At 41.7% G+C, this 26140-nt stretch overlaps 2 protein-coding genes across 11 annotated transcripts; one reads left to right on the top strand and one right to left on the bottom strand.

The window, feature by feature from the left end:
* Window positions 1–1249: 1249 nt before the first annotated feature.
* Window positions 1250–23329, bottom strand: kansl3 (KAT8 regulatory NSL complex subunit 3). 9 transcript variants are annotated; one of them, XM_039804242.1, is made up of 22 exons: window positions 23207–23329; window positions 19729–20003; window positions 18876–19046; window positions 18663–18753; window positions 17580–17765; window positions 17328–17456; window positions 17094–17210; window positions 16910–17008; window positions 16350–16421; window positions 16157–16231; window positions 14990–15147; window positions 14791–14854; window positions 13107–13295; window positions 10972–11128; window positions 10580–10657; window positions 9869–10048; window positions 8863–8950; window positions 7766–7893; window positions 5420–5526; window positions 3953–4151; window positions 2770–2888; window positions 1251–1501 (listed from the first exon to the last, which is right to left on the bottom strand). In XM_039804242.1, exons 2-22 carry the CDS (start codon window positions 19938–19940, stop codon window positions 1496–1498), a joined length of 2625 nt encoding a protein of 874 aa, XP_039660176.1. In that variant the 5' UTR covers window positions 19941–20003; window positions 23207–23329; the 3' UTR covers window positions 1251–1495. The 9 variants fall into 9 exon arrangements, with proteins under 9 accessions (XP_039660181.1, XP_039660176.1, XP_039660175.1 ...); XM_039804241.1 differs by lacking the exon at window positions 23207–23329 and adding an exon at window positions 21287–21475; XM_039804244.1 differs by lacking the exon at window positions 23207–23329 and adding an exon at window positions 21287–21475 and having other exon boundaries at window positions 16919–17008.
* LOC120561226 (beta-microseminoprotein) lies at window positions 21512–24641 on the top strand. 2 transcript variants are annotated; one of them, XM_039804253.1, is made up of 5 exons: window positions 21512–21614; window positions 22245–22302; window positions 23061–23142; window positions 23245–23350; window positions 24357–24641. In XM_039804253.1, exons 2-5 carry the CDS (start codon window positions 22279–22281, stop codon window positions 24484–24486), a joined length of 342 nt encoding a protein of 113 aa, XP_039660187.1. In that variant the 5' UTR covers window positions 21512–21614; window positions 22245–22278; the 3' UTR covers window positions 24487–24641. The 2 variants fall into 2 exon arrangements, with proteins under 2 accessions (XP_039660187.1, XP_039660188.1); XM_039804254.1 differs by lacking the exons at window positions 21512–21614; window positions 22245–22302 and adding an exon at window positions 22330–22455.
* Window positions 24642–26140: the final 1499 nt, after the last annotated feature.

The raw sequence follows: 26140 nt of genomic DNA, 5'->3' as shown, positions 1-26140 counted from the left end.
AGTTATTTTACAAAAATGGAGATATTCAGAAATATCCAAACTGCTCCACACACAAGCCGACAATCCTGTTAATCCTACTTGTCCACACAGAGCTGCAACTAGCAATTCTTTTCACCGTCAATTATTATTTTTTTTGTCTATAAAATGTCAGAAAATGGTGAAAAATTGTGGATCAGTTTTCCAAAAAGCCCGAGATGACGTCCTCAAATGTCTTGTTTTGTCCACAACTCAAAGATCTTCAGTTTACTGTCACAGAGGAGGGAAGAAACTAGAACAATATTCACATTTAACAAGCTGGAATCAGAGAATTTCTTCTTCAGAGAAATATTATTTTTTCATAAAAATGACTCAAACCGATTAATCGATTATCAAAATAGGTGGCAATTAATTGAATAGTTGACAACTAATCGATTCATATTTGCAGCTCTCGTCGTCTAGGCCGTTGATGACCATAAAAGAGATGTTGAGTTGTAGGTGTGTAGTCTGCACCAAGACTGTCCTTCTGTGGGCTGTGGAGAGGGATTACCACAGTCCAGGTGGGACGCAGTTTATCTGATTCCTCACACGATTTGATTTCCTGCCTGGAGGATAACGTGTAATCATGTTTTCTATCTGGATGTCAGAATGTTAAAGGTGTGAGAAGAGAGCACAGACTGCAGCATGGAGACCAGCGGCGGAGCCACATATGGTAAACTATCAGAGCTCAGCCCAAACCTAGGCGGGATCCGGGGGCCGTGCTCCATTTTACAGCAGCTATGTGCACTCTTTTTCAAGCCATTTGATTTAATACAAGGCCTAAAAATCTGTACATCATTTGGGAAAAACGTGATATTTGCCGAGGGGAAAGAATCATCCTGTAGAGCCGACGTCCTGTTTTGTGTCTAACTGTTCTCCAGCTGTCTTCATCGTTCTGAAACCGGAACACAACAAAATGTTGAAGAGGACTCATTTTCACTCCTGCCACCTTAAAAGAGGTAGAAACTGTCTGATGTTTCTATTTTTAAGTTATATAACATAACGTAGGTAGGGTAGGAATTTGGCGTAAACAGCATTACTGATCTTGAAACGAAGGCGATATTTCAACCCAGTAACAGGACCTTTGCTTCATTGATTTTCCGGTCCATTAAGAGAGACTGAGAGGAAATGAAAAAAAGTTATTTTAAAATCTGGGCTTTTTTGAGAAAACATTCGGGACTGGAGCCCGCCCCCGCCCCCACCCCCCCCCCGCCCCTCCCCCGCTCCGCCCCTGACGGAGACAAACATCTGCACATAAAGGTTGGGACAATGCAGCAGCACATCCACAGCGGGCCCGGCCTTTTCCAAACCATCTGGATAGGGGAACTCTCTGGAGGACGTGTGGCAGGTGTTCTGCATGTTGTGGGGTGGGGTGAGGGGGCGGGGGGGTGGGGTACCGTCACATCGGCAGGCTGTGGCTCCCAGATGCCCCTGGCACAGCACCAGCTTTACTTCAGGTGCATCGCCACATGGAAAGCTTTCACCGCTGTAACAGAGCACAGGGGAATTATTAACTCCCACTCCAGAACATATCATAATAAACCTATTTATATGAACCCTTCTGATGTCCTCGGGTCAAATTTGACCCGTTTTGGGGGTTTTCTTTAACCAAATTGTCACAAAAAGATAACGTGGATGGTTGCATACAATGCTCTTCCCAATAAAATAAAGGATTAGTTCACTACTTTCATTGAATTTGGGTGTTTCATTCAATTTTATAGGATTTGAAAAAAGATTGCAAAAAAAAAAACATTGAAAAAAAATGACAAAAAGCTTAAAAAACGTGGGGGGAAAACAACAAAAAAACTTCAAAAAGCCCAGAAATAAATCGCCAAAAACATCGGGAAAAGCGGCTAAGTGTCGAAAAATCCTACGATAAAGTTTTCATTTGAAATTTTGACCCAGAAAAACTAACTGTCGCATGGTGGACGGGCAGACAACACAAGGGTTAAAGTCTGGAAGACAAAGACACGTTTGACATTTACTTCTCAGGCTCTAGAACCGACTGACAACTTTAGAGTTCTTATCTTCAGTAAGTCTGTGAGGATACACAGCCTCCTATTTAGATGGATTAAGATAATACTTAGCTGAGGAAGTTGTTTCGACTCTGCAGTCATGGCTGATTTTTATCTAACTTCCTATAACAATTATATGTAAAAATACTTCTGCCTCTAAAATAAGGGGGCATCTGTGACAACAGCTGTTCTATAAAACAAGGTCTTTGATTTATTAAATTGAAACCCTTCTAAGCAGACAAATTTTTCAAGTTTTCAGCAGTGGTCCAGAATGAAAATCAGCAGAACTTAGCACTGTTTTTCTGCTTGGTGTGGAGATGTGTTAACATTGAGTTTTATTTTTTATAAATCTGCGGAAAATTCTGTGTCCACCCTGACAATAAGGAACCATAGCAGTGTGCCTTTGTTTATACACTTAACAAACTCAGTATGTGCAACTTAAAATGCAGATTAAGCTACAAAACACCATGTTAAATTGGGTTAAGGATTACTATTTAGGGCGGGTAATTAATTATTCATCATTTTATCGCTATATATATATATGGTTGTGTTTTGCAAAATTATAAAGATAAATGACCTAGGGTTGAATGGATCACAATGCGGGCAGTGTAAAAAGGCAGATTGTTGCATGAATCACCACATCATGCTATCTATTGGAAATAATAAATAACCAAATAAAGAGCTCCAAGTAAAAATTAGGACAAAATCAGGGGCCAGTAGATGCTTAAATGAGACACACCTTAGGCTCGAGGGGGCGAGCCGGCGCCACAACCTCGCCAGCTGGGCTGAGAGATCCCGCTCTACTCGGCTGTGCTCCTCGCAGCGTCACCGTTATCGAAGTGGGGGCTTTCTGCCCTACTGACACACAAACAAAACTACTCAGTCAGCACTAACAGCCGGACATGCTAAGCCCCCAAAAAAAGGTGCATCTAGGAGCAAAAGAAGACTGGCACGTTTGACTTTGCCACAAAAAGTTGTCCAACATGTCAATGACTTATTTGCTTTTGTGGTCAGGATAGCAAATGAAAACAACAGCAGGCTGCAGGCTGTTGGACAATGAACGTAATGAGAGGTAAAAGCAACTCTGTTGAGATTTTAGTTTAGGCGAGAGGGGGGTGAGAAGTACAACTGATTCACACCGAGAGGAAAAAGAAAACAAACAGGAGCAATGGAAACGGGAGTTTGATTCCAGTCTTTATTGTAGCAACAGGAACAGAGCTTGAGTAATGCCGTGTGCTAACGTTATTGCCTTTCAACATGTCTCTGGAAGAGGTCGGGATATTAGAAGCAGGTGATTTAATGGAAGGGTTTACAAAATGTTTCTACATGGAGAGGCAGACAAAATAAACACACACATGAAGTGACAGCTCTAACAAACAAATCTGACGTAAAAAGCAGTCTGGATTGAACTTTTGGGTATTCAATTTGGTCAGCCCACATTTGTTTTAACTTAATTCACAATTCTTCTGTATCAAAATGGTCCTGTACATTTATATTTATTTCACACTTGCATCCACATATCTACATAAACATCATGTGTGAACTCACAATTTTGACCTTAATTTTCCCATATAGCTCTTTCTGAACACGAAAACAAAGCATGTTGTACGGCACTGATCTGCCCTCCGATGCCGCAGCCTATAGTTGCGCGCCTGACTCATAATGGTCAGCTTCTTCCAGGCAAACCACACACACACACACACACACACACACACACACACACACACACACACACACACACACACACACACACACACACACACACACACACACACACACACACACACACACACACACACACGTCGACAGAGCTGTCCTCTACTGCGGCAATCCTGCCTGCCTAGTGTTTTCCAAAACAAAAAAGGAAGTAGGAACTCTGAGAATTCAACGTGGCCGTCGTGTTTTGGCAGTTCGAGACATACCAGCGGTCTGATTGGTGATGTGCGCCAAGCCGGGCAGGCTGCTGGCAAGTTTGGCCAGCCCGCCGTTAGTGAGCAGCTGGTGGATGGCGGTGGTTTTAGCCACTCCTCCTGTGGCGACCACAGGCATCGCCCGGAGCAGAGTACTGCTGCTGGTGGCGACGGAGCTCAGGACCTGACCCTGGGGCTTGCCACAGACCGCCTGAGGGTGGACAAGAAGACAGTTTAAAGTCTCGTCATATACAACAGCCGACTGAGCGTGCACACACACACACACACACTGCGGCGGTCGTCAGAAAACGCAAAAACGCAGGTCTTTCCATACATTTTGTAGTAGTACAGTCCCTCCAGAATAAGGCGATTATGTGATCGCATAATTCAATGCATAATCAGCCAAAGTCTGCATATTTCTGCGGGGGGGGGGCTGCATTTTTTCAGATACGCCGCACTTCCGCGCGCATAAATTGCCGATTTCCGCGCAAAAAATAACGCGGGCTTGCATGATTTCATAACCCCCGCAATTTCGTTGCAAAAAAGTCACAAAATATATCTTAGCTAAAAAAAAAAAAAAGTTGAAAAAAAAATTTTTCCCTGTTGCCATGGGAACGTTATGAAGTGACGTAATTACGCAACGTGAACATCATCGAAAAGCAGGGTGTTTGGGGAATCACTTTCTTTTCTCTTTTTCATCAAACCGCAGTTTTTGCAAGTTCCCGCAATTTCATCGCATAAAATTGCATAAATATCCCGCATATTCCATCACATTTTTTAAGAAAACGTGCCGCATAATCAAGGATTTTTGCCCGCAACAATCACCAAAAAAAAAAAATTGGTGGGACAGATTTTACTTTTGAAAAGAAACGCAACCCGACGTCACGCTAGAGCTGGGCGACATGGAGAAAATCAAATATTGCAGTATTTTTGACCAAATACCTATTTGACTATTGGTGCTTCCACAAAACATTTACACAATGAGATTTGTGATAAATAATCATCAGTAATGTGGATACAATGACTAAGTGGGTAAAGGCAAATAATAGAACAGTTACAACAGTCTGGAAAGTTCAGAAAATGACATCACTCTACTGTAATGCAGCCTTTACACAACAGGAAAAGACAACACTAATTTATAATATAATTTCTTATATCAATACGTGTATATATATATGTGCATGTGTATTGATTTGTATGTGCTTTTGTTTTTTCTGTCAAAGCGTTTTTGTAAACTACTTTTTTTTTAGGGCGCAATACAAATATGTTTATGCCTGATATTGGTCCTGAAATGTTTGAACCCTGGTTCAACCATGTAAAGCCCATTTTTGATACGAAAAGTGCTTTATAAATAAAGTTTATTAATACTTTGGAAATGGTTGTCAGTATAGTTTACATAACTCCTTGTGAATGGACTTTAAACAAGCAAAACTTCCATTGAGGGCATTCAAACTTGTCTGCAATGTAACCAAGAGGTACCTGGGTGCTGCCTGTGCTGACTGCTGTGGAGGGCAAGCTAGGAGCTTTGGTGACGATCTCCTGAAGACTGAAACTTAGGCCTTGTAGCAGACTGCTGGCGGAAGGCGCTGCACACAAACACAAAGGCAGTGAATCATTGGAGCTGAAAATTGGGACAAATATAACAACAACAACAACCCCTTCTACAAACTGCTGCAGAAAAAAAGACTTTGCACATCTATTACATGAGACAGGTGGGTAGGAGGGGGACGGGCAGGTCAAATGTTGCAAAGAAACTCCTGCACACTGTCTAACTTGCAAAGATAAATTGTCACATCATAATCGATCATGTAAAGGCCGGGACACACAGGGCCGAAAATCAGCCGTTGGACAGTCTGGCGAGGTCGGTGACTGGAGTCTGTTCGGTGTGTCCCGCGCCGCCGTTAGTCTGGGGGGGCTGTCGGCGTTCATTTTGGCCGACCTGACATGTTCGGTCGGCGACAGGGCAGTCGGGACTCACCCCGAAATGGCGAGCGGGATGAGGTGACTGGAGTCACTCAAAATCTGACGAAAATCTTTTAAACTGACCTTTGTTGATCTGAAATGAAGACAGATTCAGCAACTGCATCACGGCCTATTTCTCGCTTCAAATGTTTTCAGAAACATGTTTCGGTGAACTATTTTAGTACAACATGAGATCAGATTCTGAACGAGCCGCCATGACAGTCTGGCTTTGAATTTCCGGAGAAAACAAACCCATGTGACTCGTTCGTCCAATCAGCTGCCAGTTTTCATTTTTTGGGCAACAATACAGATTGGCGCCGCCTGCTGTTATGGAGGCGTATTACGTCTCGTCTCTTTGGTGTGTTCTGTGGCACTTTTAGGACCAACACGGGGAGACTGATCATTTCGAGTGGCTTTTCTGTCGATGGTCGGCCGTCTGGCTGGTGTATCCTCGCTATTAGTTTCATTGGCCCCCTGATGGGTGGGTGTGGTCTACCTGTGCTAGTGGGGATAAAGAGGCAGACAATGGAAGGCTTAAGGCTGTTTTATGCTTCTGCGGCGTCGTGACCCTTTCGGAGTTCTGCCTTGGGGTTGCTTTGCATCGCGGTGCATTTCACCACCGTAACACTACGGGGTGTTAAGTCTGAGGTTATTTGCGAGGTGTCTGCCAGCCAGTTTTTGTTATGTTAGCAGGCAAACTTTAGCACAACTGTTACTGCTTGCACAAAGCACTGCTTGCTGGCGAAGTGCTAATCTCAAAACGTTACTGACATATAGACACTTTACAAACGGATAACCCCGTCATTGGAACCAAAATATGTCTGAGTTGATTTGCAGAGCTGATGTCAGTGAACTGGCATGTTGCTACTCCCCACAGTAGGCTGCTTCAAACACCGACTAGCAACACACAGGACCAGTTGACCAATCACAGTCCTTGCGGTCTGCGTCGCCTCGACGCAAAGTGACACATTTTTGGAGGTGCGCGTCGAGCTACGGCGGAGGGCTCGGAGGGAGGGCTCGGAGGGGGGGTTCGCGGCGATGCAGAGGGGTCTGCGGGGGTACGCCGTCAATTCAACGCAGAAGCATGAAACAGCCTTTAGACGGAGAGAATGTGTGACGGACGGAGTCAGGGGTTCCCTGAGTTAAACCAACGTTTCCCCTTGTAAGTTTATGTTAAGTCCGCGTCTTCAATGTACGGTATACCAAATGAACGGTCAAGCGAGTGGCAACGGAGTTGTACGCTGACGAAGTAAGAGGAGTGTGCGGAGGATGAGACTGCCGGGCCGAGGACAGGCCGCGCTGGAGGGTGCGCCGACGCGAAGAAAACCGGGTAAACCCCACCTGCACCTTTTTGAGGCAGCGGCTGTCCACTCTGTTCCTAGTTTCAAACATACGAGGTAAAACCAAGCCCTGGTAAAAATCCTGGGCGTAGCGAGAGCAACTACGTTCCCAGGGTTGGTTATGCCGTGACAAAATAGCTTATTAAAATGAAATTTATCTTTGCAAGTTAGACAGTGTGCGGGAGTTTCGTTGCAACAAACTGCTCCTACCCAATCCCCCTACAGGCCTAAACTAGATGGACACAAACACACACACAGACACACAGACAGACACAAAGACACCGTATGAATGTCCAAAAGGGTAAGATTCGGGACAGTCACAGACAGCGATGGCGCAAGATCAATGATGATGTTTGCTTAAACATGTTGTCCTCACACACTGTTTCTCATCCAGTGTTGGAAGCTTTAATCTCAATCTACAAAGTGGTTAGAACTACACAGTGTTGTCGAGGTCACTGCGCTGAGATTAGCTGCACAGTTGAGAGTGCAAACAGACGTGCAGGGCAGGACAGGACAGAGATACCTTGGGCAGTAGCCGGAGCTTGCGCCAGGACTGGTGTGGACGACCCTGATACCATGCAAGGCTGCACGCTGTTGAATGAGCTGGAGCCTGGGGACAGGGCACCAGATACCTCTGAGAGACTACCAGACCTGCAGTGACAAACAACCACCAATCTACTCAGGAGTAGGATTGGGCATCGAGAACCGGTTCCAACTTGGTACCAGGGTTCAAAATCAACTTCTTTTTGTTCACCAGCCAAATGGATAGTGAACGTTCAAATTTTACCAGCCACTCAATAGATTGGAGTTTGGTGTTTTAAGCCCCCAACGTCGTCTTCCAGGCAGCACTGCCTGGAAGGCTCTAGGATTAGGCAATGGTTAGGGTTAAGGTTAGGGTTAGGTGCCTTGAAGTTAACAGTCGCAGCGGTGCCTTGAAGTCGACGTTGGGGGCTTAAAACACCAAACACCAATCTTATTTTTTGGGCTGGTGAGTGAAGCACATCTACCAGCCATTTGCATATTTTACCAGCATTTGGCTAGTAGATGGTGCTAATTTTGAACCCTGCTACCATTTAAAAAAAAAAAAAAAAAAATCACAATTCCATTGGAATCGTTTATTTATTTATTTTTTTTAATTGGAAGCATTTGGAAAATGTGGTTTCAAATCCGATCATCGGTTCCAAATTTAAAAAAGGGTGCCAGTTTTGGTGGCCACCGTATTTCCTGGCGCTTGTTGTGTTGCAGCCACGGAGCACAGTGAGCGGCGCTCTGAAGTGTGGCTCTATTTTACGTAGAAAAAGCGGTAAAACTGTAAATCACCAGTGAATCAAAATAAATGTTCCTCTTATCTGTGAAGTAAGCATGTGACCCGTTTTAACTCCACCCCTCAAAGAATCGGAATCGAGAATCGATAAGAACCGGAATCGAAAGGAAGAATCGGAATGGTTCAAATCAAAACGATGCCCATCCCTACTCAGGAGCTACCCGTAGCAAGTGATGTTTGGCCATCACTTAGGTCTCGGACTACACCACTCATCAACCCCTCGGCATCAGACACACGTTTATCCATGGGTGTAGGCATGATTAGGGGCCTGTGTGCAGCCGGGCGGGCTAGCTTACCGCTGGCCTGTGAGAAGTCCAGAGAGCTCCTTGGCTCCAGCCACAGTCTGTCCCACTGTCACAGTTAAGGGCTTCCCAGAGACACCCACTGCACGGAAAAAGAATCATATGTTGCTCGGTTAGTAGGGGTGTAGCGATACATCGATTCAATGATCAACGCTCAATTTATTAAAAAGGTAAGTAGATAAAACGTAGTGTAGATGTACGCTATGTCCCATCCAGCGCGACGAGGGCTGACCCATTTAATTTCGAAAGCGCCTTTAAATGCGGTCCACGAAAGCAGCCTCCCTTTACAGAATTCGGAGGATCCAACTGTTGTATCCTTCGCAGCCCCAGGATTCCCAGCATTCATTTCGGCATTCAAGCAGAAGCACAGGCAAACACAAACAACCAATATTTCTTTTCTTTTTCTTTTACAATTTTCGTCTGCCATTTCCTTATTAAATGGACTTCTGAGAATTTTTTAGGTGAGAAATGAACTGTGCAGATGTCGAAAATAGGCAGTGTTATGAAAATGTATGCCACATTTGCTTCGGAGTATAAGAGCTACATAAGGCCTACTTAAGGCCAGCCAGTCCTGCTCTAAGGCCCCCGCTTTGAGTTGACTGGAGCTCTGGGTCTCAGAGACAAGAGATGTTCACATGTACGCTACATGAGGGTTTATTATTTATTTTCCTCTCTCTTTGAGACACTTGACCAAATGGTAAAATAAAAAGAACAACTTCTGGCTCCACTTCGGTGCTGTAGTTAACGTTTTGATCACTTATTAGCTGCAGCCGTCACAGTTGCTGGACGAAAGGAGCGGCGCTTCTACGCATACAGGAAATGCTCCGTAGACGAGACCGTCTCATTTCGGAGACTGCTCGGCTTGACCTTCGTGGGCTTCGATGGCTGCGGCCAAGGTAGACTTCGAAGGCTGTGGCCTACGAAGGCTGCAGCCCCTGAATTGGGACATAGCTATTGCCTCATATGTAAGCAAGGAAGTAAAGATACCAGGGTTGTGTACCTTGCTGTGCAGCGGAGCTCATGGTGCCCCCTGCTGACTCGCTCTGGGAAACAATGGTGACCTTGATCTTGGCTCTCTTGGAGGCTTTGCTTGGTGTGGGGTTAGGCGCCTGCCTCCTCTTGCCATGGGGCCGCAGTTCATCTCGGTCCAGGCCCTCCATCTGATCACTGGTTACTGGCACTGCACCACACAAACACACACACACACGCACACACACACACACACACACACACAGGGATGATTATTACAATCATTTTAAATCAGCTTTTTGTGTAAACTTATTGATTTCTTTAATAAGTAGCCATGTATTAAGCAGGATAATGTAGAGTGAGTGGGTCATTATTGTGAATGAAACCCCTTCAGCGTGAGGCAAGGCCCTGACTAGCCCTGATGGGGTTTAATTCGCAATAATGGCTCTACAATATCCCTTACATATTTACCAGACTGCTCAGGGGGCTTGAACCTGGGCTGTTTTATTCTTTTGTATCCCCACCAATGATATTACATCTTAAAAATGTTCAGCTATATAAAATAGTACTATTCCGAGTTTGAGAAATGTAAAATTCAAAGCATTACATTGGATGTTTAGTGAGGAGCCAGCGTAGTATTTCATTGTGTGACATTCATGATGTATAAAGTTAGGGCAATGGAAAGGAGGAAAGAAGTGAAGAGACACAGAGGAAAGAGAAAGGAAGAAGGATAGACACTTACCAAAAATGCAAGGAGGGCTGCCAGGAGGAAGATTTTTCCTCACAAGCATGTTTTGTTTCATAAAAGCAGCAAACTGAGCTGGAATGAATTGGAAAAAAGGTCGGAAAAGAAAGTTGGAGGAGGAGAAGAGACAAGAGGATGAGAGGAGAGTATTTCAGTCACGTTCCATCTTGCCCCATCAGATGTTTTGACATGATAATCTCTTAAATATTTTTTTGCTGCAATCATTTTCACATCGCACTCCGTCTGTTGAGCTCACACAGCTTTTGCAAAAAGAGGTTGAGGTGAATGAGAGCTGTGTACGCACACGCACCAAGGATCACTGCGCACGTGTAGGTGAACGTGACTGTGTACTGCGTGTTTGTTTTCAAAGCATCCGGAGTTGAACTAACCTTGAGCCTGCTTGTGAGTGAGTACTGTGCCAGAGCGCTGCATGTGGGTCTTTAGGAGCTGCGTGGCTGTGATCAGACTGGACTTCTGCGCTGGAGACAGACCAGACGTCTTGGGTTTGGGACTTGAAGTGGGACTGCTACAGACGCTAGACAGATCCTGAGGACACAGTGAAGAGGAGGAACACCTGATGATGAGTCATGATACATTAGCGTCGGTCAGGGCTGCGACCAACGATTACTGACACTGTCAATTAATCTATCGATTAGTTGTTAGGTCTATAAAATGCCAGAAAATGGTGAAAAATGTGGATCAGTGTTTCCCAAATGTCTTGTTTTTCCCACAACTCAAAAGATATTCAGTTTACTGTCACAGAGGAGCAGTGGCGCAAAAAGAGGGTATGCAGCGCATAGGGGCATAGGGGTTTGGTATTTTCTATTTGTAGCTGCTGTTTCTAAATAATTTCCTCAATGTTATATAACATTTTAGAGGACTAACAGGCTAGAGTAGACGCCCTATCTCATTAGATTCCATCATAGAATTTTGACATAGAAGAGGGAGCGGGGCTGAGCGCAGCAGGTAAATGGATAGATCATAAGCGTCTGTGCTTGGATGCTTGCAAATATTCGGATTATTGTTTAACGTTCATCCGTAAAAACATCACGCATCAATGAATCCGCCAAGTCGCAGTTACGACGACTCGAACTGCAGTCAGGTCGAGAGAGAGAGAGCGAGAAAGAGATGGTCGCACCTTAACCCTAACCACAACACCAGATACTGACTGGTTTTTGGACCCTTCCCGGACCCTTCCCCCCCCCCGCCAATACAGTAAAACTGACCATTTTAGAGCAGCCTTTTATTGTGGCCAGCCTAAGGCACACCTGTTCCATAATCATGCTGTCTAATCAGCATCTTGACATGCCACACCTGTGAGGTGGATGGATTATCTCGGCAAAGGAGAAGTGCTCATTCACACAGATTTAGACAGATTAGTGAACAATATTTGAGAGAAATAAGCCTTTTGTTTACATAAAAAAAGTTTAGCTCATGAAAAATGGGGGTAAAAACAAAATTGTTGCATTTATAATTTTGTTCAGTGTGTGTATGTATGTATATAATTATTCATAATTATGATAAGCCTACAGTGGCTGATATACACTGGGGGGCAAAACTGTTGCTGCATACCCCTCTGACACTGGGTAGTTGCGCCCCTGCAGAGGACAGAAGAAACTATAAAATATTCACATGTAAAGGAGCATTAAAAAATGACTCACACCAATGAAACGATGAATGACGAAAAAAGCGATTAATTTCATAGTTGACAAATAATTGATTAATCTCTTAATCTTTACAACCTTAGTGTCAGTTATTGAACATGTACACGTACCGCTTTAAATACTCATTAGAAACAATGCTCTAGTTGCAAATTGTCGCAACCACCTCAAACGAGGGCTGTATGTTAGAATTCCTCCCAAATGCAAGCTACAAAATGAAAACTTAAGAATATAGTACATATTTATTACCTTAATTCTGTTACTCAAGGGAGTGGAGGAAGTGAAACGCTGTCATAAAAAAACTTGCCACCTCCAACACTCTCATGTCTGGCAGATTAGTTTCACATTATCTGGCATATCTGGCATTTATTCACACTCAGCAAAAATGAGAAAGTGTGAGAAAGACGCATTGACTTTCAAAACAATACCAATTCTCTTATTTTCCATATTTGTTTCTTGACTGGACAGACAGTCTGCAACTGTCGTCAATTGTTATTCCATTAAGAAATAGAAATATTAAGCAATACTCTTTAAAGTGTTCTTATAGTAAATTAATAATCAGCAGCCCCAAACAGAATCTGCAGTTTTTTACAGTTTTTTCAGCAATGATCCAGAAGGAACATCTGTGGAAATTAACATACTGTTGTTCTGCTTCGGGTGGACATAGCATTTTGAGTTTTATTTTAATTTCTTTTTTAAAATTTGTCTAAAATCTGCAAAGAATTCTGCAGAATTCTGTGTCGGCAAATTGTGTGTGGCCCTGATAATCAGATGCAGCCCTGGTGGTTCATCTGAAGGCTCCAAATAAGTGACACTTCTAACCATTTGAGAAATGTTGGTAATTGAAGCCTCTGTTAACTGACCTCTGAACCTGATGGTGAGATGGGAACTCTGAGCGCGGGGGAGGAAGGCCGTCCTCTCTCCATGTCGAAGGGAAGCTCCCGCCGAGGCCTTTTCTTCTTCTCCGTGTCCAGGTCCCTCGTCTCCCCCGAGCCATGGCTGTGGCCCTCTGCCCGTGCGAGGACGCCTGACAAGAAGTCCGCTATCTCATCCTGCAGATCAGTCACAACACTTTTGTTATCAAGATCATAGACGTTTTGGTTTTCTTTAAAAATAAAAAAGGTACTGCAGACTAGGGGTGGGAATCACAGGGTACCTCACGGTACGATACATGGCTCACAATACCGATAATATCACGATACGAGAGAAGGCTCACAATACCGATAATATCACGATACGAGAGAAGGCTCACAATACCGATAATATCACGATACGATAGATGGCTCACAATACCGATAATATCACAATACGAGAGATGGCTCACAATACCGATAATATCACGATACATGGCTCACAATACCGATAATATCACGATACATGGCTCACAATACCGATAATATCACGATACGTTACATGGCTCACGATACCGATAATATCACAATACGAGAGATGGCTCACAATACCGATAATATCACGATACATGGCTCACAATACCGATAATATCACGATACATGGCTCACAATACCGATAATATCACGATACGTTACATGGCTCACGATACCGATAATATCATGATACGTTACATGGCTCACAATACCGATAATATCACGATACGTTACATGGCTCACAATACCGATAATATCACAATACGAGAGATGGCTCACAATACTGATAATATCACGCTACATGGCTCACAATACCGATAATATCACGATACGTTACATGGCTCACGATACCGATAATATCACGATACCTAACATGGCTCACGATAACGAAAACATCATGACACGATACATGACTCACAATACCGATAATATCATGATATGATACATGGCTCACGATACCGATAATATCATGATATGATACATGGCTCACGATACCGATAATATCACGATACATTACATGGCTCACAATACCGATAATATCACGATACGTTACATGGCTCGCAATATCGATAATATCACAATGCATGGCTCACAATATCGATAATATCACGATGCATGGCTCACAATACCGATATCACAATACAGCAATTCTGCGATAATCAATACATTGCTAGACGATCCTATTATCATACATCACAATATCAGTCTAACTATGAATACAAAATGCCGGTGAAAAGGTTAAGTGCAGGTTTTCTCACTTTAAGTTTTTCAGTCTGTAAATTAAAATGACAACTATAGAGCAACTATGGGTCCAGACTTTGGACTTAAACGTGGCTGGGGCATCTGTTATTTTCATCCAACTGCTGTCTGCCATCCCATTGAAAACATCTTCCTCTTCGGCTTGTTTACTTATGTTCAAGTTTCCCTCATTCATGTGTTGCGCGCCATCTTGAGGAGCCATGAAGTAGCGCGCAGGGAAGCAGGGAAATCTATTCAGAGTGCCATATTTTATTAATGAAAACATCTATATTTGGCGCCAGCGCATCCATTCTCGTATCGCACCAAGGACAACAACATACTGCCGTATCAATATTTTGTAGACGATGAGAAACTCTCCAGACAAAACGGAATAAATTGAATATATGCATTGACAAGGACCAACCTGAATGCAGCGGTCCACCATGGTCTGCGTCAGTCCGTCTGATTTCATCTTTGTGGAATTGATTCTGTGGAAGGACACCACTTAGTGTTACCATTACTACTGAATGATATTAAAATCCTTACACTCAGCTAGAAAGAATATAAAATTATATTTGTATATTTCCTGCTTCTTAAACCGCCGGTCCGAGGCGGGGACTGACCTGAGGTTGTCATCTGATCCTCCCACCACCACCATGCTGTTGTCTGCCCTCAGCTTCTCTCTGAACTCCTCCATGCCTTCTATGCTACAATGCATAGCGTTCTGGCCAACCACAAACAACACCGGAGTCTTCATGTCCAGCAGCGGGTCGTCCACATCCTGCAAACCAGGAGCACATTAACCCTCCGACATCTATGCCACTTTTTTCACCAATGTTTGGGGCGGCTGCTCTCTTTGTGTAATAATGCTTGTATAACCTCAACTCTCTTATCGCAATCAAGTTATAGACATCATTTCTTTTTTCAGTACAGCCTGGGCTGTCAGGATAAGCATGCTGCAGGGATGTCACATGAATGTATAAATTGTTATACGACTATACAGACAAAAGAAAAAAACTAGCAGAGATTACATTTTACAGAAAGTATTAAAAATCACACAGAAAACAATAATGACACTTTTGGCTTATGGTAATTGTTCTCCCAAGTCTTGGCAATCAGGGGAAACAGAAATAAACACTGTAATTAACACAAATAAAAAAACTATTCAGATTTTTCTCAGAAACGTCCACATGCAGCCCTCTTTGGAATGGCCCAGGTGTTATCCTTCATGGTAAACAATAAGAATGTCGCTAGTCTGAAACGATGCCGCAATATCGAACATTATGTAACTTGATTTATGGGTTCATAATTATGGATTTATGGTACAAAGACACTGTAGTTTCAGGCTGGATTAAAAAGCTTCTGAAGTGGCTCAGTGGGTAGAGCAGGCGCACATATACTGAGAGGCTTATGCCTCGACGCAGAGGTCCAGACAGAGTCCGACCTGAGACGATTTCCTGCATGTCTTCTCTCCCCTTTCTCACCTAGTTGTCCTATCAATTAAAGGCAGAAAAGCCCAAAAAATAATCTTTAAAAAGCTTCTGAAAGGCCTACAATAACATGGAAGAACTCAGTGAAACGGCACGTCTCTCTACTTCTAAATCTAAACAACAACAAAAGTAAGATCTAGTGATATTGAACATAAAAAACGTTTCCTGTCGTAGGGGGTTAACATTCATTTACAACTACCGAAACTAAAGGTCACTTCTTCTTATTAGAACCAATGAAATTAAAAAAGTATTAATGTATAAAAGAAAAAAAATGCATATCACTGGAAGATAAGGTCTTACCCCTCTTGGCCCGTTGACTGTTAGCAGGGGGAAGCCGAGACACACCACAGCGGTCAGATACTCCATAAGGGATACCTGTAATTATTAAGTAAGTAATCAACTAATGCCGCTAAAATGGAGAAAAAAAAATATTTTCCAAGGGTATAAACTGTCTTCACATGAGATCACAATGACGCGTTATAAGAAGTCTTACGTGACAAGCGATGAGAGCTCCAGTGTTCCAGCCGACCAGGATGATGGGTTTGTGGGGGAAGTGACTGTGAACCTGGTGGTTAAATTTATCAACAATCAACACAGCTCTAGACACATCATGTCCAAAATCCAACTTTAAACAAAACAGAATCTGTACTCTACATGGTTTTATTTTTCACAGACACGATCACTGAAGCATAGAAAGAAAAACGCTTCACAGACAAGATTATTTTTCGGGTAATTCATTTCAATGAGACATTTTTAATGTGCACGTACTGCGCATTGGCGGTTAATAATGCACAAAATAAAAACAGTACTCTGCAAGGGCTAAGAAATTTAGATAAGAACGAGGCGTAAACATGGCAAAAGACATTCGTTTTTAAAGCAAAACGTGAAGATGTAGCCTGAGTCTGTTTTGCTAATTTGGCCGGTATATGGCTGCCTTTCATGCAATGAATGCACATTAAAAACAAATCAACTACATGGATTATCTACAAACAATATCACCATCACTCTGCAACTACAGTCACAAAAGCAGCAAATACAAACAGATGATTGTACCTCCATCACCTTGGCTCTGACCGTGCCCAACATGTGCTCTAAGCACTGTGTGATGCCGATGTTTGCGCCGCTGTTCACGTGACTGTGCACAGGAATAACCTGACAAAGAAACAGCTGTTATAGGCACTTTTTTTGAGATTTAATAATCCTGGTAACATAGATTTAATTGAGTAAGACTTAATACCTTTCCCAAACAAGAGAGCTGTGACTGCCAGAATCTCATTCGCCGCGAGGTAGAGAGGGCAGGATTGGTTGGGCTTGACGGTGCGATTAGGATGAGCGGGGCTCCAGGAAGCTTGCTCTAAAACACATAAGAAAACAGACAGCGATCTGGTCTTTAACTTTTACACATCATGAATAACAATGTCAAAGTAAGTTGTATGGAAATGGTTTCTATTACAATGGTACAAAGGGTTACCGGTTTGTTTTGAGACAGGACTCCAACAGCTGGGTCCCAGGGCCGTTTTAACAGCAGCGACAGGGCCTCTGCGCTTGGAGCGCCAGTCTTTGCCGTTGTCAGCAACATTCTGTCAATCAGCAACGGCAACTTCCAAGGCACAAAGAGGAATAGTTAGGAATCAAAAATCCCAGATCTTGCACACACTGGTCCAGACATCGGACGAGAAATAAAGACAAATTCTTACTCTTCATTCAATGACACCCATCGTACCTTGCTTTTGAGAGTCTGCAGAACATCCAGGTAGGCAGCAAGCATAGCGAGGCTTAAGGATTCAATCATGGTAGTGTGTAACCACTGCGTCAGTTTGGTGTCCCAGTTCACACTGGCTAATGCATGCCGCACCTTCCTGGCACAATTGTCCACGGCTATCCTCCGCAAGATCGGCTCATTGGAAGCCTAAAGGGAAACAAGATCACACGAGACACCAACAATGGCAATTATATACAAATGGCATTATTCACACATATCACTTTACAGGATGACACTCTGCCTTAACTTCAAAAACGTGAAACTCAAAATAACCGAGTAGGTGCTTTTCAAATGATGATACATGCTGGAGTGCACATACTCATCCAAAACAAATGAAGTATATTGCAGTAAAACTATATGCAGAATGCTTATGCCAATACTAAAGTTGTGTGTAGTCAACATTGTATAATATCATTAATGATCTACTCTGATTCTGTCACGAGACCAAACCCTGTGTTTGGTAACTATAACCCAGAGCTTCTAGTGTCCAAAACATTGCAAGGTTATTTCTCTTGCAAAATGTGTTTCCTCCTAAATGGGGAAAACTGTTTTGCAACAGCCTTCGTGATATGGTTGCATTGATTTTTTTTAGGTTTATGACAATAAAAAAAAAAAATCCAATGACAATCTACTAAAGCACTGACGTAGGCTATATAAACTTCTTTAAACAGTCATCGATGCACGATATGTTTTGTTTGACAGTGCATAGGTTATCAAACGGGAAGTGGGAAAGCATACATACGGTTATATTGTTTTAGTGTTATAGTGTTTTCCCATAGGTGCACACAATGGTTGGACTTCGGGGTCCTCATTTTTCCATATAAAAACATTAATTTTCACATAATTTTGGACCATTAGTATTTCCATATCTGTCTAAAATGTTGGAAAAGCTAGAGCAGACAATGAACAAATAACACAAAGCTTGAAGACAAAAGTCTCCGCTGTTAAACCAACTACAATCATTAGATCTGATAAAATAACTGATAACGGATGATTTCAGAGACCTATAGCTGTTGAGAACAGAATTAAATGAGCGCAACTTACATTTTCATTGGCCAGGCGGGCTAGTCTTTCAGCTTGTAGAGCTTTAAGGACTTTATTGAACAGTTTGTTCTGGGCCACTGACCATCCCGTCCTGAAACAGAGTAATGACAAAGTCAAAACAACGCCTGAGATACTTTGGATCAGAACATCTTCTCGAGGAACACAAGCGTCAAGTAGATAGTAAATGAAGAGTGGATCGCTCCAGGTGTTTACTTGTTTACGTGTTCCTCCCAGTCATCGGGGGGTGGAGGGCTCTCAGCGACTGTGCGAGCAAACAGAACATGTCGCTCACACTCCTTCATCACACTGAGAGCTTTCTGGTTATCATACAGAGGAGCAGGCGTCGCTGTGACCGTCTCTACGTCTAACAAAGAATCAGAGTCTCTGCAGACAACAAAAAGAAAAGAATATCAATCAGAAAAGGGTTTATTGCCACAAAAACTTACACTTATCTGCAATTTGCCTTGGTGAATGGTGCATACATAAACAAACAAACAAACATATTAAGCATTAATATGGAATAAACAATAAATACAGAAACAAACATATACACAAAATAACTGTTGCATAAGAAAAAAAGAGCCTGGGTTACCTCAAGGCAGAAAAATAATTTAGTGATAAAATTCTTCACTTGGGGATTTTTCAGATACATGTAGGGCTGGCTATCAGTCAAATCTTTTCGATAACGGTACCGATACCAATACCATGACTTTGATACCGGTTCCTAAACTATACTTTTTTCAGTACCTATTTCATAAAATCCATTATGACAAAAAAATTACAACATCTTATTATTTATGTTTTAGCTCGTACTACATAAGCCGAGTAACATTAAACAGCCGATCACAAACGTTATTAGATCTCAGTAGAAGCATGCTGCGTGCTTATTGGCTCACTGATGCTGATGACATTTACTCCTTAGGTATTGAAATTGGCTATTTAATGACGAGGCATTTTTCGATACTCGAAACTACACATTCGAGGCAATTCGGTCAGTGCCTAAAAAGTATTGTAATCGGTACCCAGCCCTAGATACATGATTGTGATACAGAGCTTTCTGACTCACGACAAGGCTTCAGGCTGGCGACGAGGGGTAACAAACAGCGTCCTGGTGGGCCGGGCGCTGCTGGCGTCTGGGTGGGCATTCCATGGCTTGGCATAGCTGTGGTCCAGAAACACCAAATCCAGCTCTCTTTCATGAGCCGACAGCTGGAAGAGCAAGGATGTGCCCATCTTTCGTGCCGATATCTGGAAGTCTTTATCCCCACCTCGATGCATCTTCTTCCTGGGCCCCAAAGGGCCCCGGGAAGAGCTCAACAACTCGGGTGGATTCAGACCAAACTGGCAAAGAGAAGCAAAAATGTATTAAATGAGATGAGCTGAGAAAACAACAAACTCCTTTCCTTTCCTTCCACCAAGGAACATCTTTTTACTTTTTGTTTTCTTTCTGCTTCTTTCTCTTTTCAGTATTCAGGTCCAGCCCTAATCTTGTTAAAAGCACCACTGTTCTAAATGTGTTAAACTGGCACGCAACATGTAACAATCTATTGTATCAACAATCCACGCAACTAACTTTATGCACTCACAGCAAAGTCTGTGAGGTGTGCATGTGTGTGTGCGCGTTTGGACTAAAAAAGCTGGTACATGATCTTGGTAAGCAATCTGAACATTGTAGTAAATATTTCAGTGCATCAAAAAGCCTGCTTGTTTAGATACCAGCAGACAAGCTAATCCAGCACAAATTAGTGCATAAAAAGTCACCAAAATGAAGTATTTAAACCTCATAATTAAATACAAAATCAAGGGAAAACTGCAAAACAATATCCAATTAAAAAAAAAAAAAAAAGGACCCCACCTTCCACTTGGCTGTTTACAGGCCTGGTATTTTAGTTTTTCTTTCTATTTCAATTGGATAACATAAACTATGCATTGAAGAGTGCCCAAATGAAGCCCCTTTTTTTGCTAATCTCCATCACATCTTTGATTGATTATGTGTATACTGATCTGTATTATTTCTGTAAAATAAAAACATCAACAACAAAAACCAAATAATCCAAACAAGCGGGTCTCGGGTGCTCTGTCCACGGTGAGCACCACCCATTAAATCTGAATCAGAAGGAGTTTTATTGTAAAAGTAAGGATGCACGTGCATGGGTCTTGGTGTGTTTAGGGCAAAACAATAAACACATGAAAATGGAATAAACAATCACAATAGAGCAAGGTACTGCAACAGTTAAGAACAGAAATATAGAACAGAAATATTTCCATAAAAATATGTCTGAGACATTATAACAAATATGTACAATATAATGGTTTCAGAAAGGAAAACAAGATGTAACGTTACGATTTTGTGCAGGGTGCGCAAATATATTAATCATTGCAGCCATATACTGGGTATCATTATCATAATGGACCTGTTTTAGGATGATATAACGCCTATTACTACTATTAACACGTCGGTTAAATAATATAATCACTTTACGAGTCTGTTAGCTCAATATTTATCATGAATGCTATCGCTGTGTAAAGGGACTGAGGACTGTGGGCTGGCCTGCGATGCTAACGTTAGCACAGCAAGCTAAAAGCTATCAAGATGGGGTGTGTATCGCTGTTCTGCTGCTCACCTTTTCGCTCTATTATTCCATGTTTTCCAAGACGGTTTAAACTCTTCTTTTGAGACAAATAAGATCAAAAAAGGACGTATTTCTGTTAATTATAGAGGTTTATTTAAAGCACAAATATTCAGTGCGTACAAGCCTCACTTCCTTTTGTTGTGTGATCTGTTGCCATGTTTGACTCCACATCCCTCCTTTTCGGGGCGCTAAAAACAAGTAAGACAGTCAGGGCTACATATGAAGAAAACTGGCAACCCAGTTTGTGGCGCGTCAGTGAGCGACGCAAAACATGGACTGGATTAAAGCAGACTCTGGATCATTTACAACCCCTTAAAGGGTAACTACCGTTTTTTTTTAACCAGGACCCTATTTTCCTATGTTTTTGTGTCTAAGTGACTGATGGGAACAACAATCTTTAAAAAAAAAAAAAACAAAAAAAAAAATGGAGAGTGGGCGCTTAATGGGGGGGGCCCCAAAAAAAAAACCGAAAAAAAAAAATCTTCTTTTTGGGTGGCCCAAAAAAAAAAAAAAACAACACCCCAAAAGGGGAAAGATTAAAAAAAAAAAAAAAAAAAAAAAAAAAAAAAAAAAATTAAAAAAAAAAAAAAAAAAAAAAAAAAAATAATTTTAAAAAAAAAAAAAAAAAAAAAAAAAAAAAAAAATTTGTGTTTGGAGGTTATTCAGAATTTTCGAGAAACTCTATTCAAACTTTAAAATGTTAGGGTAGTATTCAACTTTCAAATCACATTATCAGTTTTTGAAATATTCAACCCTCTTTGAGGCTTTTAAAAAAATTCCCTTCTGATTTGTTTACATTATGTGCCAATTGCTGTTATTGCAGCACGTCAGCACACTGAATTAATTCAGTATTAAGCAAGATCACTGCGGTGAAACAAGCTACAATGTAAGTTAATAGGGCAGTTGTCCAGTTTGTCTTTCACAAAAGTGCTTGTTTTGCCACTGACAGGCTCAGCTTAATATTCTTGTTGTCTGACAACATTATGGAAAGGATTTCTAAGGAGGAGGTGAGTGACACTCTTCCCCTCCCCTTATTTAATTCCAAAGGTCCCTGCAGCAGACACTGTTTAAAAGACAGAGCCCTTCATTAAACATACAGGATACTTTAACCTCTTACCTAAACACAATTCAGTTTGGATGGAAATCTGACTGCCACTATGGTGAGTTTTAAGATGGTTGAGTTATGAATTGTTTGTTGGGAGCTGAATTTGTGTTTTGACTGGATAAAGTAATGCCAATCATGGGGAGTTGTTATACAAAATGATGTTTACTAGTGGATAAAAGTAATACAAATTGATTTGGACTCATTTTATGGATCTCATGTCATGGTTGTCAAAACGGCAACACTTTACAGAATGATTCATCTGTTTTGGAGCAGAAAGTGATCAATAATTTTTTTCAGCCAGGACCTTTTTAAAAGGTAGAGAATATACCAGGGGCCCACTCATATGTCCCTTGGAATAATTTGTAGTTAATTTATAAATGTATACAGTCTGTGTTATGTGAAAGAAGAGAAATATTAGAAATATATTAGAAATGACATTAAACATATTTGCAGATTCTGAGTGTTACAGATTTGTTAGATAAGAAAGTAATCCATGAACTACTTTAGATTAAAAATCTAAATATTATTTGTTGAACTATGAAGGCTTTTGTAAAAAAAAAAAAAAAGAATTAATCTGGAAACTGGGGTACATATCTGGATTCAGAATGCCGAGATCAAATGTTAAAACTGTGATGTTTATTTCTGTTCCCCCCGATGAAGAAATACTTGGCTCTGGCTGTGCTGCTATGTGCTCTGGTGTCACTGTCAAACGCTTATTGCTTCCCAAAGGCCATGAAACCAGGTAAAAGAAAAAGAAAAAACCTCACAAACACCGAGATACAGTAGGCTGTATTTATGTCACTTACATTTTGAAATATTCACCACTTTTTCTGTTCACCCATAGGCATGACCCATTGTCAGGACGATGTGGATCAGACGTGGCATGCTGTGGGATCTAGATGGAGAAACAGTAGATGTATGGACTGCAGTTGCAGTGGCTGCTGTTCTGCGTGAGTACAAAACATTTCTGTTTTTCAATGAGAACGCTTTAAATAGTATACGTCGTCATAATCAGATTCTAGTCAGAATACGAGTCTGATACTGCTCCACTGGGCTGTGATTATGGGGCGTGTTTCAACCGAACCAGGAAAAAAAATGCCTCTGCACTCAATTGGAGAGACCTGGCTACAACCAATCAGAGCAACGGAGTATGTGACGTATGTTGAATCCCGTAGGAAGGACGGCAAAAACATCTTTCCGATCGACAAATGCCTTGATCGCGGTTCTCTGTTCCTCTTTTTAAATGAATGCGCTGTCGATATCTTCTATAACAGACGCGATGGAGGAATCTACACATCTCAATTCTTTGTTGTAAACAAATTCAACCCAAGCGCTCTTTGGTTACGTGGTTGATTACGTTACTGTTGATCATCAGTCCATCATTGTCTAAAGACCGCCCTGACAATTTGATTGATCCAAACAGCTCTGGTTTGAGCATAGTTGCTCCAAAACGGCTCAAGTCCAGACCGAACTTCCCGACCTCAAATGTTGTGGGCGGGATTAAGTTCGGCTGCCATCCAGGCTAATTAATTAGGGCCCAAGCACCGACAACATCAGCGAAGGCCCTGAAGGAATTATTCTTTTATTTTTATGAATGAATCGCATTTTTGAGGGACTAAACATACTAAAAAACTCACCAAAATTGACAGTTGCATCAAGCCTGGTGAACATTTATGTATTTTAAGGGTTTTGTGAAAGGCACGCAAAAATGTTTTCAAAGTTTAAGCCCCCTCCTTTAACTTTCACGTAGACTAATGAAAATTGGTACATGTATCATGGTGAGAAGTACAAAAAACCCTCTTGGACCCATTCCCTAAACTCAACAGGAAGTCCGCCATCTTGAATTAACTGTACCAAATTTTTGTGTGTTTTTTTGCCATTTCCACGTGTCGTACTTTTTAATTCATGTCTGTATCTACATATACTGTTACCTGTGTGTATACTGTGTATTTGCAGGTATTCAACCCCCACAAATTTCCCTGATGACTGCGTGTCAGTTTTTGACTCACACGCTTGTGAATACATAGTACATAAGAAGGACGACCCATCGGTATTATGTCCAATTTATGGATCAGTAGGGAAGTGATGGCTGTTGGGAAGGTCTGCAGTATTTTCTCAGACGAGAGAGAAAGATGGAGGTGGGATCCCTCACTGGCTTCTCACCGGGAAACACTGCCTGTTGAGTTGGTTGTAACACACGACCAGACAGGAAGCATAGCTGCTGAAAATTGAAAATAAAATTAAATCTATAAAAAAATAAAGAATTGTAAATTTCTTCATGATTCACTCCTTTTTGCCTAACTTTGTTTGTTTGAGAAAGAAGAGAATCTCAAGTACACAAAAAACAAACTACTCCACCAATTCTGCACTTGAAGTTCAGCACACTTCCTGATGGATTTTATTTTGGATATTAAAAAAACAAAACACAACAGACAAACACATAAATAAAAGATAAAAAACATTAATGCTTAGTAAAAAAAAAAAAAGAATTAATCTGGAAACTGGGATACACATCTGGATTCAGTATGCCGAGATCAAAGTTCAGTCACTTTATCATCCCAAATGGGAAACTTGATATGCAGTCAGGAGTGAAAGATGAAAAGAAGCACATTCAAACAACATACAACATGACAACAGACAGGACAACAATACAAAGACATGAGTACAAAAAGGTTTCCTGTATGTAATACACACAAACCCATTTATCACCACTGGAGCAAAAAAAATAAAAAAATACTACATTACATGTGCAAATTAAGCCAAGTTATTGCACATGGAACAAAGGAGTTTTCACTCCTATCGCTCTTGCACCGGGCGACCTGAGGGGAGTATTACGAAGTCAGAGTGAAGGGGGTGGTTTGTACAGTCTAATATAGCCTTGCGAAGTACTTGCTGGTCAAAGATAACCAACAAGGGGGACTGTGGGAAACCTATCACCTTGCCAGCCACCTTTACAATATTCAGCCACCTGTTCATCACACCCCCAACCGGTCCCGTCAGACACCAAGAGTCTGGATCTGCCGAGGTTTCTTCCTAAAAGGGAGTTTTTCCTCGCCACTGTCGCAACAGCCACTGCTAATGCTTGCTCTTGAGGGAATTACTGGAATTGTTGGGGCTTTGGAAATTATAGTGTGGGGTCTAGAACTACTCTATCTGTAAAGTGTCTCAAGATAACTCTTGTTATGATTTGATACTATAAATAAAATTGAATTGAAATTGAATAGGGCTGAGGTGGTTTTTGTCCCTGATGTTCAGGTTACCGTACCAGGCAATCATGGCAACAGTAACAACAGATTCAGTAAAGGATTTATAAAATAAGGACATCATTTTCCTATCTACTGTACATTAAAAGTGTTTAACTTCTAAGGAAGAGCAAATGTTGCTGTCCCTTGTTACTGACTGCATCACAATTCACTTCAAACGTCAGGTTTTTATCAATGACGGTTCCCAGATACTGTTCAACAAACTCAATTCCAAGTTCCCTTAATGAAAGACTTAGATGGTGGGAGGGATACTTTTCCTAAAATCAATGACCATGTCCTTGTTTTTTGTAGCGTTTAATTGGAGAAAGGCCTCATCACGCCATTGGACAAACTCATCCACCACTGGCCCATGATCAGATTCATCTTTACGGAGCAGGCTAATGATGACCGTGTCGTCAGCAGACTTCAGAATGTGCCTGTCCCCATGCTGACTTCTACAGTCATTGGTGTAAAGAATGTACAGCAATGGGGACAGGA

Source organism: Perca fluviatilis, chromosome 6 (genome assembly GCF_010015445.1).
Source record: "Perca fluviatilis chromosome 6, GENO_Pfluv_1.0, whole genome shotgun sequence".
NCBI lineage: Eukaryota > Metazoa > Chordata > Actinopteri > Perciformes > Percidae > Perca > Perca fluviatilis.
Note: the sequence above shows the minus strand (reverse complement) of the source record. Positions and strands in the feature narration are given on the sequence as shown.

Excerpts from the sequence above, each read along its gene's own strand:
- kansl3 (XM_039804242.1), bottom strand. The coding sequence starts at position 19,940 with ATGCATCGAGGTGGGGATAAAGACTTCCAGATATCGGCACGAAAGATG. Across the intron at positions 19,047-19,728 it reads CGCCAGCCTGAAGCCTTGTC|AGACTCTGATTCTTTGTTAG; the intron begins GTGAGTCAGAAA and ends TGTTGTCTGCAG. Across the intron at positions 15,148-16,156 it reads CAGTCAACGGGCCAAGAGGG|GATGTGGACGACCCGCTGCT; the intron begins GTAAGACCTTAT and ends CCTGGTTTGCAG.
- LOC120561226 (XM_039804253.1), top strand. The coding sequence starts at position 22,279 with ATGGAAAGGATTTCTAAGGAGGAG. Across the intron at positions 23,143-23,244 it reads CCCAAAGGCCATGAAACCAG|GCATGACCCATTGTCAGGAC; the intron begins GTAAAAGAAAAA and ends GTTCACCCATAG. Across the intron at positions 23,351-24,356 it reads TGCAGTGGCTGCTGTTCTGC|GTATTCAACCCCCACAAATT; the intron begins GTGAGTACAAAA and ends GTGTATTTGCAG.